This window comes from Theropithecus gelada, chromosome 5 (assembly GCF_003255815.1).
Source record: "Theropithecus gelada isolate Dixy chromosome 5, Tgel_1.0, whole genome shotgun sequence".
NCBI lineage: Eukaryota > Metazoa > Chordata > Mammalia > Primates > Cercopithecidae > Theropithecus > Theropithecus gelada.
In genome coordinates, this window is record NC_037672.1 from 150,314,848 (window position 1) to 150,329,795 (window position 14,948).

Below are 14,948 nucleotides of genomic sequence, written 5' to 3' on the forward strand. Positions count from 1 at the left end.
GTGGAGAAATAGGAACACTTTTACACTGTTGGTGGGACTGTAAATTAGTTCAACCATTGTGGAAAACAGTGTGGCAATTCCTCAAGGATCTAGAACTAGAAATACCGTTTGACCCAGCCATCCCATTACTGGGTATATACCCAAAGGATTGTAAGTCATGCTGCTATAAAGACATATGCACACGTATGTTTATTGCAGCACTATTCACAATAGCAAACACTTAGAATCAACCCAAATGTCCATCAGTGACAGACTGGTTTAAGAAATTGTGGCACATATACACCATGGAATACTATGCAGCCATAAAAAAGGATGAGTTTGTGTCCTTTGTAGGGACATGGATGCAGCTGGAAACCATCATTCTCAGCAAACTATCGTAAGAACAGAAAACCAAATACCGCACGTTCTCGCTCATAGGTGGGAATTGAACAATGAGATCACTTGGACACAGGAAGGGGAACATCACACACTGGGGCCTATGTGGGGAGGAGGTAGGGGGGAGGGATAGCTTTAGGAGATATACCTAATGTAAATGACGAGTTAATGGGTGCAGCACACCAACATGGCACATACATACATATGTAACAAACCCGCATGTTGTGCACATGTACCCTAGAACTTGAAATATTATAAAAAAAGAAAGAAAAAAAAAGAACAATATTATCTAGGATTATATGTCTTCCATGGTATCCTACACATAGTTCTTTTTATATTGTCTTCATCCCTTCTTCATTATCTCTGCTTAATGCCGGGGAGTCTAAGAACTGAGATTTACTTGAGATCATTTGCTCTGTCCACTTCAGTGACCACACTGAGTTCTGAGGCTAGTTCTTTCCAAGCCTGTTTGTTTATACAGCAGCCCCACTGGGGCAGCCAGTACATCTGGAGCTCTTCCTTGGTGACTGCATTTAGGCAGATATCTCAATGGTTCGTGTTCTTTTTCTAGGGAATTTAAAGTATTTGCAAAGAGGTTTGATTAACTGATTTTTCTAATGCATTAAAGACTTAAAGTCAGTAATGTATTACATGTTCCCTGAGATTCTAAAGTATTATGTTTAAATAATTTATTCCTCAATGTGCAAAAATTAATCTCATACTCTCACGAAGTTCAATGACTTAATATTTTCCTAAATTTACTAACTCTTAGGTGTAGTGAGATGAAATTTTTTCAACATTTTATTATGAAAATTTTCAAACATACAGCAAAGATGAGTTTTTCAGTGAATACCCATATGCCTACTACCTAGATTCTACCATTCGCATTTTATTCTTCTGGCTTTATCACATATATATTCATCTATCTACTTCTTATCTCTCCATCAACTCTTTTTTTTAAATGTACTTCAAAGGAGTTCTTTATATATGTATATCCTGGGTGCCAGGCCTTTTCCAGGTACATGTTTTGCAGTTATTTTAATCTAGTTGGTATTTGTCATTTCATTTTCTTTCCAGTGCCCTTGGATGAGCAGAAGTTTTAAATTTTTATGAAGTATAATTTCCAAGTGCAGTTGCCTTTTCAAGTTTATTTTGGAAGAACTGTATCCCAAATTTTTCGTAACAATAATCAAAATATTTCTGGGTTTTTTTGGTGTTGTTTTGTTTTGAGACTGAGTCTCTCTCTGTTGCCCAGGCTGGAGTGCAGTGGTGTGATCTTGGCTTACTGCAGCCTCCACCTCCCAAGTTCAAGTGATTCTTGTGCCTCAGCCTCCTGAGTACCTGGGATTACTCGGGTGCCCGCCATAACGCCCAGCTAATTTTTGTATGTTTAGTAGAAACAGGGTTTTGCCATATTGGCCATACTGGTCTCGAACTCCTGAGCTCAAACGATCCACCCGCCTCAGCCTCCCAAAGTGCTGGGATTACAGGGGCGTGAGCCACCATGCCCATCCACAATATTTCTGTTCTAATTACTACATACTTTAGTTTTTTCAAATGATTTAACTTTTGTTATGCAAGTTCTTTTCACCACTTCAACCAAGGCTTATTAGCAGTAGAAAATAATATTCTAGACAGGTTTTTTTTTTTTTTCTGGTCGTAAGATTTAAATATTCAACACGCATATCTTCCCTTAATGTTTTCCTTTGCATATGGTGGACATGCAACATGTATATGTGAATGATTGATAGGCAGCCATGAATTGTATAATTTCCCTATTGTTTAGGTATAGCTCTTCCACGAAACCCCTTCCACGAAACCTGACAGTTGCCTGTTTTGCTTTTAGTTAGAACTGCTAAATCTGTACAGTGTCATACATGTTAAAGCACTGTCTGTGTTTTCTTAAAATCAAAGTGTCAGAGAAGGTAATTCGCTCCTGTTACCATGTGATCCAGTATAACTAGGTTGGTGTTTTTTTGATACCGTTTCTGTTTTGTTTTGTTTTTTGAAACAGAATCTCACTCTATACTCAGGCTGGAGTATAGTGGCACAGTCATAGCTTACTGCAGCCTCAACCTCCCAGGCTCAAGCGATTCTCCCACCTCAGCCTCCCACGTATCTAGGACTACAGGCACACGCCACTACACCCAGCTAATTTTTTGATTTTGTAGAGATGTGGTGCGAGAGTGGTCTCAATATGTTACCCAGGCCAGTCTCCAGCTCTTAGGCTCAAGCAGTCCTCCCAAAATGCTGGGATTACAGACAGAAGACACTGTGACTGGCCTATAACTAGTTTTTATACTTAAGTGGGAAGATTGTTCTTTATGTTCTGATCTCCAAGAACTTTATTGTTCTTTATGTTCTCCCTCAGGAGGCTGAAGTGGGAGGATTGCTTGAGCCCTGGAGGTCAAGGCTGCAGTGAGCCATGATCATGCCACTGCACTCCCATCTAGGTGATAGAGTGAAACCATGTCTCAAACAAAAAAGAATTGTATATGTATGCAAAAATCTCTTCATTTTAAGTTCTATTGAGGGTATTGAATGAGATAATCAAAGAGTTTCTTATAAGCTCTAAAATGCTTGATTCTATTATACTGTTCATTTCCAGGCCAATTTTTTAAATACATTTTTTCATGAACATAAAATTATGATGTATATATAAATATATAATAGAACACGATAGGGTGACTATAGTTAACAATAATATATTGTATATTTTAAAATACTAAAAGTGGAATCGGAATGTTCCTAACACAAAGAAATGATCAGTGTTTGAAGGGATGGATACCCTAATTACCACAATTTGATCATAGCACATTGTATACCTGTATCAAAATATCACACATACCCTGTAAATGTATACAACTATTATGTACCCATAATAAAAGTTTTTTAAAAAGATAATATACATAGTAGAAAATAAACATGTGCTTTTCATTTTCTTTAAAACCCTTTTAAACAGAAAGATGTGTTTCAATTAAAAGACTTGGAGAAGATTGCTCCCAAAGAGAAAGGCATTAGTAAGTACCAAAATTACACTGGAATGTTTTGGGAAATATACTGGGATATTTTGGGAAATATCTTAATATTCATTAAGTCATCTTTTCTGCAACAGTCTTTCACTTTATGGAAAACCTGAATTTCTAGAGACAAAGAAATTACCACCAGTTACCTACCATCCAAAGATAACCACTGTCGTGTTGTCCTTTATTTTTCTGTATAATACATCCTGTGTATTACATTTTGAATATATATCCCTGTCATTAAATATCCTTTTATAACATAAATGATTGTATAGCATCCCATTGCAATAAAAAATACTTTTAAAAATCTAGTTGATAAGCGGGGTGGTAGCACACACACCTTGAGGTCCCAGCCACTCTGGAGGCTGAAGCGGGAGGATCGCTTCAGGCCAGCTAGGCAACATAGCAAAATCCTGTCTTTAAAATAAAAATCCAGTTATTAGACTGGTTTCCAGTTTTTTTGCTATCGAAAACAATGTATTGACAGGCATCCTTTTATGTATCTATTATTGTTTTGTTTGGCTGTATTTATAAGGTGGAATTTCCCCATAAAAGATATGTATAAATCAGGCTGGGCGCGGTGGCTCACGCCTGTAATCCCAGCACTCTGGGAGGCCAAGGCAGGCAGATCACAGGGTCAGGAGATTGAGACCATCCTGCCTAACGCGGTGAAACCCCGTCTCCACTAAAAATAATAAAAAAATTAGCCCGGCATGGTGGCGGGCATCTGTAGTCCTAGCTACTCAGGAGGCTGAGGCAGGAGAATGGCGTGAACCTGGGAGGCAGAGCTTGCAGTGAACCTAGATCGCACCACTGCACTCCATCCTGGGGACAGGGCAAGACTCCGTCTAAAAAAAAAAAAAAAAAAAAGATATGTATAAATCTAAAGTTTTAGCTACAGAATGCCACATTTCTCCACCCATACTGAGAGTACCCATTTCCTTGAATTCTTAATTTTTTTAGTGTTTTTAATTGGGTAGTCATGTCTAATTGCTTTATTTTTTATTTCTTCAGTTATTAATGTGGTTGAACATTTTTCTCATATATTGGCCATGCATATTTCATTTTATTTTAATTTTATTTATTTATTTATTTTTTTGAGACAGAATCTACTCTGTCATCCAGGCTGGAGTGCAGTGGTGCAGTCCTGGCACGCTGCAACCTCTGCCTCTCAGGTTCAAGCAGTTCTCCTGCTTCAGCCTCATAAGTAGCTGGGATTACAAGTGCCTGCCACCATGCCCAGCTAACCTTTGTATTTTTAGTAGAGATGGGGATTCACCATGTTGGCCAGGCTGGTCTCAAACCCCTGACCTCAAGTGATCTACCTGCCTCGGCCTCCCAAAGTGCTGGGATTATAGGCATGAGCCACCATGCATATTTTATAGATGCACATTGATGTATTTTTTCTGTGTCTTATGTTGTTTCAAAATGAAAAAACCTTTTATTATGAATGTACATACAAATGAAACTAGACAACCACTGAGAGTCCCTCACGCTTTTATGCACACCACACAGTTATTCTGTCTTTACAGTCATCAGTGAACAATTGGTTCTGCTACTTCTTAAAGATAGGAAAATTTCTTAAGTTTAAATACACAGCTGACCCTTGAACAACACCTGTGTTGTTCAAGATTGGGATACCAATCCCCCACACAATTGAAAATCTGCATGTAACTTTTGACTCCCCCAAAACTTAACTACTGATAGCCTGCTGTTGACGGGAAGCCATACCATGTAGTTACTATTCATTAAGTGGCAGTGGATCATCCTAAAGGTCTTCGTCCTTGTCATCTTACGTTGAGTAGGCTGAGGAAGTGGTGTTGCTGTCTCGGGTGGCAGCAAATCCACGTATAACTGGACCCATACAGTTCAAACCTGTACTGTTCAAGGGTCAACTATACAGTTTTAATTACACCAGTGTCCTAATATCCCCAGACAAATTGTAGGTAATGGAATCTCAACTGTATCTTGAAGGATCAAAATCAAAATTCAATACAGTCTACAAGATGGAAAAATTTATTTTAAAAATTTGTATTAACTAGATTCCTTTTTTTCTTACCGTTTTCCCTCCCAGTGATTGACAATTTTTTTTCTGCAGTATAAGATGATAGCCAAATTACCCAACATCTTTTTTTAAAAAAGAAACATTATTTAGAAAAGGAAAAGATACCATATAGCAACAGACTATGAGCGTTAACACTATTAAAATTACTTACTGGCCGGGCGCGGTGGCTCAAGCCTGTAATCCCAGCACTTTGGGAGGCCGAGACGGGCGGATCACGAGGTCAGGAGATCGAGACCATCCTGGCTAACACGGTGAAACCCCGTCTCTACTAAAAATACAAAAAAACTAGCCGGGCGAGGCGGCGGGCGCCTGTAGTCCCAGCTGCTTGGGAGGCTGAGGCAGGAGAATTGCGCGAACCCGGGAGGCGGAGCTTGTAGTGAGCGGAGATCCGGCCACTGCACTCCAGCCTGGGCGACAGAGCGAGACTCCGTCTCAAAAAAAAAAAAAAAAAAAAAATTACTTACTAAGCACTGATGCTAGTATCTTCCATTAGTACATAATCTATTGGGGGAGAAAAACTTGCATTTCTGTAGTTCTGTTTTACTTTTTCAAAGGCTTCTCACAAGTAACATTTTATTGACATTACCGCTGTGCACCAAAGTAGGTTTGGAAATGATCATATCTAATAGGTTTTAAAAATTAGGCATAAAGAACAGTTTGCCCTAGAGTCATCCAGTGTTACTGCTAAGAGTTAGGACTAGAACTCAGGTCCTATTCTTAATCCTGTATATGACCTGTTTTCCCCTAAGCTCCTATATAAGTTATGCTTTGCTTAAGGATGGGGATACATTCTAAGGAATGTTTCCTTAGGCAATTTTTTGTTGTGCATATTGTTATTTTTAAGAGCTTATTATTTATTAACTTTTTAATTCTTGATTTGTCATATGTTTTGCAAGTGTTTCCCCGGTTATTTGTCCTTTAATTTTATTTATGGTGTTTTTTTAACATAGAGTCTTTAAAAATTGTCTCTTAGCTGCTATGTCAGTAAAAGAAGTCCTTCAGAGCTTAGTTGATGATGGTATGGTTGACTGTGAGAGGATCGGAACTTCTAATTATTATTGGGCTTTTCCAAGTAAAGCTCTTCATGCAAGGAAACGTAAATTGGAGGTTCTGGAATCTCAGGTAAGCTGCCACAGTTAAAAGGAATAGATTTGCTTTATAACAGGAGTTGTTTTACTTCATCCTCTTTTCGTTTAGCAGTTACTTTTAAATTTTTGATGTGCATTATTTGACTGAAAGTCTAAAGATAATCAACATCTCTTTCTACAAAACAATATGAGGAACTTAGAACGTTTTAATTTTCATCTTCCCATATGTAAAGGTATTGTTTTTGTTGTTGCTGTTTTTATTGTTTTTTAATTTTCTCTTTATCAGTAGATGGTTTTTTGGGAGCAGTTTTAGACTTACAGAAAAACATTGATGGAAAAGTACAGAGTTCCCAAACATGCCCTTCCTCCCTCACCATGCACACAGTTTCCCCTATTATTGACATCCTATACTAGTGTAATAAGTTTGTCACAATTGAGCCAATATTGATTTATTATTAACTAAATTCCATAGCTTACATTAGGGTTCATTCTTGGTGTTATATATTATGTGAGTTTTGACAAATGCACGATGATGTGTATCCACAATTATAGTGTTGTACAGAATAGTTTCACTGCCCTAAAAATCTGCTGTTCCCCACCTATTCATCCCTTCCTTCTCCTGAAACTCTAGCAACCACTGATCTTTTTACTGTCTCTATAGTTTCACCTTTTCCATATAGTTGGAATCATATAGTGTGTAACCTTTTCAGATTGGCTTCCTTCACTTCACAATATGCATTTGAGGTTTCTCCATGTCTATTAGTGGCTTGATGGCTCATTTCTTTTTATTGCTGAATAATATTTCGTTCTATGATTATACCACAGTTTGTTTATCCATTGAGCTATTGAGGAACATCTGGGTCACATCCAAGTTCGGGCAGTTACAAATAAAGCTGCCATAAACATTCGTGTGTAGGTTTTGTGTACACATAAATTTTCAACACGTTTAGTACCAAGGAGCATGATTGCTGGATTGTATGGTAAGTTTATGTTTACTTTCTAGGAAACTGCCAAAGTATCTGTTTTTGCATTCCCAACTATGGTGGGTAAGAGTTACTATTGGTTCACATCATTGCCAGGATTTGGTGTTGTCAGTGTTTTGTATTTTAGCCATTCTAATACATGTGTAGTGGTATCTCATTGTTGTTTTAAATTGCCATTCTCTAATGACGTATGATTTGGACATCTTTTTTTTTTTTTTTTTTTTTTTTTTTTGTGGTGGAGTTTCACTTTTTTTGCCCAGGCTGGCGTGCAATGGTTCAATCTCAGCTTACTGTAACTTCTGCCTCCCTGGTTCAGATGATTCTCCTGCCTCAGCCTTCCAAGTAGCTGGGATTACAGGCGCATGCCACCACGTCCAGCTAATTTTGTATTTTTAGGAGAGACGGGGTTTCACCGTGATGGCCACGCTAGCCTCAAACTCCTGACCTCAGGTGATCCACCCACCTTGGCCTCCCAAAGTGCTGGGTTTATGGCGTGAGCCACCATGCCCAGCCCTGGAACATCTTTTTTTATGCTTATTTGTCATCTGTGTAACAGGAGGTGTTTAGATCTTTTGCCCATTTTTTAATTGGGTTTTTGTTTTCTCATTATTGAGTTTTAAGAGTTCTTTGTATATTTCGGACACCAGTTCTTTATCAAATACGTGCTTTTCAGAGATTTTCTCTGAGTCTGTGGCTTGTCTTTTCATTATCTTAACAGCGTCTTTCACAGAGCAGTTTTCAATTTTAATGAAGTCCAACTGGTCAATTTTTTTCTTTCCTGGGACATTCTTTTGGTGTTGTAACTAAAAAGTCATGGCCAAACCCAGCGGCATGTCGATTTTCTCCTATGTTACCTTCTAGGAGTTTTGTAGTTTTGCATTTTACGCTTAGATTTATTATCCATTTTGAGTTAATTTTTGGGAAAGGTGTAAAGTATGTGTCTAAATTCAATTTTTTGTACATACATGTCCAAAGTAACTGTATTTTGGTATAATTTACTTCTTTTGTGTATGTGTGTATATATATATGTATATGTCTATATATGTATACACATAAAGCAAGACCCTGTCTCACACACACACAAATATATATATACACACACACATTTATATATACACACACACTTATATAACTACTAAAGTACCCAGGGTCTTGCTTTGGCACCCAGGCTGGAGTGTAATGGCACAAACATGGTTCACTGCAGCCTCAACCTCCCAGGCCCAAGCCATCCTCCCACTTCAGCCTCCTGAGTAGCTGGGATTATAGCATACTCTGCTAATTTTTGCACTTTTTTGTAGAGACAGGGTTTTGCCATGTTGCCCGGGCTGGTCTTGAACTCCTGAGCTCAAGTGATCCACCTACCTCAGCTTCCTAAAGTGCTGGTGGGTGAGCCACTGCAAGCGGCCTGTAACCCTGTGCACTTTATGAATTTAAAAACATGTCAAGAAGGAATCCATACTGAAGGACTTCCTTTAGTAATTTGTTCAGCCAGAGTGTAAGAGTGGTAAACTCTCAATCTTTGTTTGAAAATGTCTAATTTATCATTGCTTCCCAAATATAGAATTCTTAGTTATTTTTCCTCAGCATTTTGAAAATGTTATTTCGTTGTCTTGTGGCATATGTTGCTAATGAGATGTTTTGCTATCATTCTAATTGTCTTGTTTTCCTTAGTAATTTCTCTTCTGTTTGCTTTTAAGATTTCCTTCAGTCTTTGATGTTATGTTATGATGTTTTATCATGAATCCAAGTTTGCATGTTTTTATTTCTTCTGCTTTAGGACCCTGGCTGCTGCTTCCATGTAATAATTAAAGTCTTCTATTATGGAAAATTCTGGCTGGGCGCAGTGGCTCACGCCTGTAATCCCAGCCCTTTGGGAGGCCAAGGCGGGCAGATCACAAGGTCAGGAGACTGAGACCATCCTGGTTAACATGGTGAAACCCTGTCTCTACTAAAAATACAAAAAAAATTAGCCGGGCGTGGTGGCGGGCGCCTGTAGTCCCAGCTACTCGGGAGGCTGATGCAGGAGAATGGTGTGAACCTGGGAGGCGGAGCTTGCAGTGAGCCGAGATTGTGCCACTGCACTCCAGCCTGGGCGACAGAGCAAGACTCTGTCTCAAAAAAAAAAAAAAGAAAAGAAAAAGAAAAGAAAAGAAAATTGTAAGGTAGTATTACTTCAACTGTTTCCTGTTCCCTAATAGCTCTGTTCTTTCCTTCTGGGATTCCTATTTGTATCCTCATTCTGTCGTCTATGTTGTTTAAGAACTCTTTATTTTTCCATGTCTTTCCATGTCTGTGATTCATTGCAGTTAATTTTCTCAGCTCTCTTTCACTTTCAGTTCTTTCCATAACTATTTATAATCTGCTACTTAGCTGTTCATTGAGTCTTTTTATTTTAATAATTAGATTTTATCTCTAGAAATTCTGTTTGGTCCTTTTTCAGTTCTGCCTATCCTGTTTTTCCTACACTGTTCTATTTCATTATGGCTTCTATTGCTTTCATCTCTTTTACAAATTTAAACTTATTGATATGGCTTTGATCTGTGTCCACTACGAAACCTCATGTCAAATTGTAATCCCCAGTGTTGGAGGTGGGGCCTGATGGCAAGTGATTGGATCTTGGGGACAGTTTCTCATGAATGGTTTAGCATCATCCCCTCAGTGCTGTTCTTGTGATAGTGAGTGAGTTCTCATGAGATCTGGCTGTTTAAGTGTATAGCACCTCCCCCGCCTTTGAGTCCTGCTCCTGCCATATAAAACGCCTGCTCCCGCTAAGTAAAAGATCCCTGAGGCCTCCCCAGAAGCAGAAACCCCCATGCTTCCAGGATAGCCTGCAGAACCATGAGCCAATTAAACCTCTTTTCTTTATAAATTACCTAGTCTCAGTTATTTCTTTATAGCAATGTGAGAACAGCCTAATACACATACTTAACTTATATTTTCCGATTACTTAAATATGTCAGATTTGGGGAGGACTATTAATTTGATATATGTATCTGTTGGCTGCTACCATTTGTAGTTTTTTTTAACCTGTATGTTTTTTAGTTTTTATTTATGAGCTCACATTCAATTGGTGATGTTTAGTCTGTGGGAGCCACAGGTGCTCTGTGAAATAGTGGTTTAGGTTTTTTTTTTTTTTTAGAGTCTTTGGGTACTTTAGTAGTTATAGACCAATTTTTATGTTAATTTCTTGGCTTACAGTTCTACTGCCTCATGTTTTATACAGGATGAGTACTGCATAAAATTTAGTATGCATGTCTATACATGGCATGGATTGAGAGATTTGTTTTCCTATAGGTGACTTTCCCCCACCCCCACATGAAGTGCAAGATGGAGGTAAGCTCCTTGTTATTGTCCATGGAATTTGCTGGTACTTTGAGCTATCTGCTGGAGCTCAGTTCTAGCCCTCCTTGTCTCATGACCCTTCACATCACACCTGCTTTCCTGGTGTGCATGTTAGACTCCTAGCCCCTAGTCACCTTTCTATTGTTGCTTTTTGTTTTTTCATTTCTGTCACCTGGGGATAGTTCTTCCTTTTTTTTTTTTTTTTTTTTTTTTGAGATAGAGTTTCGCTCTTGTCGCCCAGGCTGGAGTGCAGTGGCACAAGCTCAGCTCACTGCAATCTCCGCCTCCCAGGTTCAAGCAATTCTCCTGCCTCAGCCTCCCGAGTAGCTGGGATTACAGGCGCCCACCACCATGCTTGGCTAATTTTTGTATTTTTAGTAGAGACAGGGTTTTGCCACTTTAGCCAGGCTGGTCTCGAACTCCTGACCTCAGGTGATCTACCCGCCTCGGCCTCCCAAAGTGCTGGGATTACAGGCATGAGCCATTGCACCCAGCCTGATTTTATTTTTTTATTCATCATTCAAAAGACAGTTTTGCATGTTTTTTGAGTAAAAGAAGATGTGTTGGATTTTGGAAATAACATGCCTTCAAAGAGCGTGCAGTCAGTTGTAGGAGGACAGTGGGAGAAAAGGAAGAGGATAGAGAAGGATTGGTGAAGAGATAGGTAGAGGCCACATTCCTCTGTGGCATGATCAGGAGTTCGGACCTACCCAAGAGGGATGGAAAGCCAATGAACATTTTTACCAGAGGAGTTACATGATGATAAATGCCTTTCTGGGGACAGTATGAAGAACAGGTTGAGGGAAATGGCGCCTAGGATCAGAGAAATCAGCTATGAGGCTATTATAATTGCATGGTTAACAAATGGGGACCCACATTGAGGTGTCTGCACACTCTCTAGGATGGCTACTGTCAGACACACGGAGAGGGCCAGGTGTGGTGGCTCATGCCTGTTATCCCAATGCTTTGGGAGGTCGAAGTGGGAGGATCACTTGAGCCCAGGAGTTCACGACCAGCCTGGGCAACACAGCAAGATTTATTACAAAATAATAGTAATAAATTTTTTTCGAAAGAGAATAATAAGTGTTAGCAAGGATGTGGAGAAATTGGAGCCCTTGTGCACTGTTGATGGGAATGTGAAATGGTGCAGCTGCTGTGGAAAACAGTATGGTGGCTCCTCAAAGAGTTATAAATAGAATTACCCTATGATTCAATAGTTCTATGGTGTACATCTGTGGTCTCAGCTACTTGGGGCCTGAGGTGGGAGGATCACTTGAGCCCAGGAATTCAAGACCAGTCTGGGCAACATGGCAAGACTGCGTCTCTACAAAAAAATTGTGAAAGTAGCCGGGGATAGTGGCAGGCTCCTGTGGTCCTGGCTATTTGAGAGGCTAAGGTAGGAGGATCTCATGAGCCTAGGAGTTTGAGGTTGCAGTGAGCCGTGTCTGTGCCACTGCACTGCAGGTTGGGCCACAGAGTGAGACCCTGTTTAAGAAAAAAAATTCCATTTTCTGGTACATATCCAAGACTTGAAAGCAGGGTCTTGAAGAGCTATTTTTACACCTACATTCATAGCAGCATTACAGTAGCTGAAAGGTGGAAGCAACCCAAATGGCTTTCCATGAATGAATAAGCAAAATGTGAAAGTGGAATATTATTCAGCCTTGAAAAGGAATGACATTCCTTTTATTTATTTATTTAGAGATGGCTGAAGTACAGTGGCATAGTCATAGCTCACTGCAGCCTCAAAACTCCTGAGTGTAAGTGATTCTCCAGCCTTAGCCTCCTGAGTGGCTAGGATTGCAGGCTCATCCCACCACAAGGAATGAAATTCTGACAAATGCTACAACATGGATGAACCTTGAGGGCAGTATGCTAAGTGAAAAGCCTGTCATAAAAAGACAAATACTATATGATTCCACATAATATGAGGTATCTAGAGTAGTCAAACTTACAGAAATAAAAAATAGAATGAGGGCTGACGTTGCTAACCTTAGAAGATGATTCCACTGGCACTTCTGTCCCTGACTGAAGAACCAGATGTTGTTGCCAGCAAAAAAAAAAAAATTCTATCCAAGCTACCAGTCACAATTCTGGAAGGTATGTGTCATTGGCCAAGCCTGGGTCATGTGTCCACACTCTAGTTGCCAGGAGAGCTGGGGAAGTAAATAATTAGGGTTTCTAGATTCTGTGGTAGGAGTTAGCTGCTTCCCGTTGGCACAAACAGTTCCCCAAAACAGAAACAGGGTTCAGATGCTGAACAGCACCCCTGCTCCTGTGATAGATACTCACAAAATAAGAGAAAAAACTCTAGAAAGGAACACAGGACATGGAGTCAAAATAACAACAAATTTATGGAATACCACCATCGTGTGCTAGATACTGTTCTGGGCACTTGGGATCCATTAGTAAACAAAGGTTGAAAGCGGGGAGATCAGATAGGTTATTGGAATAATCCAACTGTAAGGTTACAGTGGTTTTTTATTTATTTTATATTTTTTATTTAAGAAAAAGGAGCCGGGCACGGTGGCTCACGCCTGTAATCCCAGCACATTGGGAGGCTGAGGCGGGTGGATCACGAGGTCAGCAGTTCAAGACCAGCCTGACCAACATGGTGAAAACCCGTCTCTACTGAAAATACCAAAAGAAAAAAAAAATTTTAGCTGGGCGTGGTGGTGGGTCCCTGTAATCTCAGCTACTTAGGAGGCTGAGGCAAAAGAATCTCTTGAAACCAGAAGGTGGGGGTTGCATGAGCCGAGATTGTGCCACTGCACTCTAGCCTGGGCAACGAGAGCAAAACTCCATCTTAAAAAAAAAAAAAAAAAAAAAAAAGAAAAAGGCCCCCAAAAAAAAGGGGTCTTTTTTTTTTTTTTTTTTTTTTTTTTTTTTTTTTCATTTTAGGAGATGGAGTCTTGCTCTGTCACCCAGGTTGGAATGCAGGGGCACAATCATAGCTCACTGCAGCCTTGAACTCCTGGGCTCCAGCAGTCCTCCCACTTCAGCCTCCCGAAGTTCTGGGATTACTGGTGTGAGCCACTGTGGCTGACCACGGTAATGATGGTTTAAACCAAAGCAGTGGCAATGGATTTGTGAAAAAAGTTGTTGAATTCTGGATATAGTTTGAAATTAGAGCCAATAGGATTTCCTTACGGAATGGATATAGAGTGTGAGGTCAATAAGGGAATTGTATTAGTTTTTTATGACTGCCATAGTAAATTAGTGCAAACTTGGTGGCTGCAAATGCAAAAATTTATTCTATCACAGCCCTGGAGGCCAGAAGTTCAAAATCAGTGTTACTAGGCCAAAATCAAAGTGTTGGCACAGCTGCTCCTCCTCCAGAGGCTCTCTGGGATAATCTTCCTCACCTCTTTCAATTTCTGTGGGCTGCCAGCATTCTTTGACTTGTTGCTGCATCACTCTAATCTCTGCCTCTGAGTCACATTGCCTTCTCTTCTGCTGTATGTGTCAAATTTCCCTTTAATAAGGATACATGTGATTATATTTAGGATCTGTCATAGTAATCTTTGATATGAACATTGACTACCATAGCAGTTGTGGATGAATGTTTTAAAAATTCTACTAAGATAGGGAAGACTGCAGGAGGAGCAGGTTCCTGAAGGAAAATCAGAAATTCAGCTTTGACCAGGTTAAGTTTGAAGTGACTGTTAGACAAAGAAGTGGAAACCATCAAGTAGACAATTAAATATATGAATCTGTATTTCAGAGACAAGTCTATAATTTAACCAACTGCTTCACTAATCTCACTGCAGATGGGGGAGTCCTCACTGAATCCTGACTCTCAGGTTGTTCCACATTTTCTTTGAAGTTCTATATTTAGAGTGTTATTGGTTACAAGTACTAGGACATTACTCACACTAGTGGGTATGTTTTAAGGAAGTAGAAACAGGAATGGGAAAACATGTAAGAATAATAACTGGTATTTATTGAGCATTTGTGCCTGGCAGTGAACCATGGTCCTAAATGTATTATCTCATTTAATCCCCACAGTATTATGAGGTTAGTATTGTGTTTATTTTATAGATGAAGAAACTGAGGCACAGAGAGATTAAGA

The 14,948-nt window shown here is 39.5% G+C and overlaps 1 protein-coding gene across 2 annotated transcripts in view; it reads left to right on the top strand.

Annotated features, from left to right (window-relative positions):
* Positions 1–14,948, top strand: part of MND1 (meiotic nuclear divisions 1) — a 74,218-nt gene that overhangs the window by 10,163 nt on the left and 49,107 nt on the right. For both annotated transcript variants that reach the window (XM_025385993.1, XM_025385994.1), the window contains exons 3-4: positions 3,338–3,395; positions 6,437–6,585. In XM_025385993.1, coding sequence (XP_025241778.1) covers positions 3,338–3,395; positions 6,437–6,585 — 207 coding nt within the window. The remainder of the gene's footprint in view (positions 1–3,337; positions 3,396–6,436; positions 6,586–14,948) is intronic.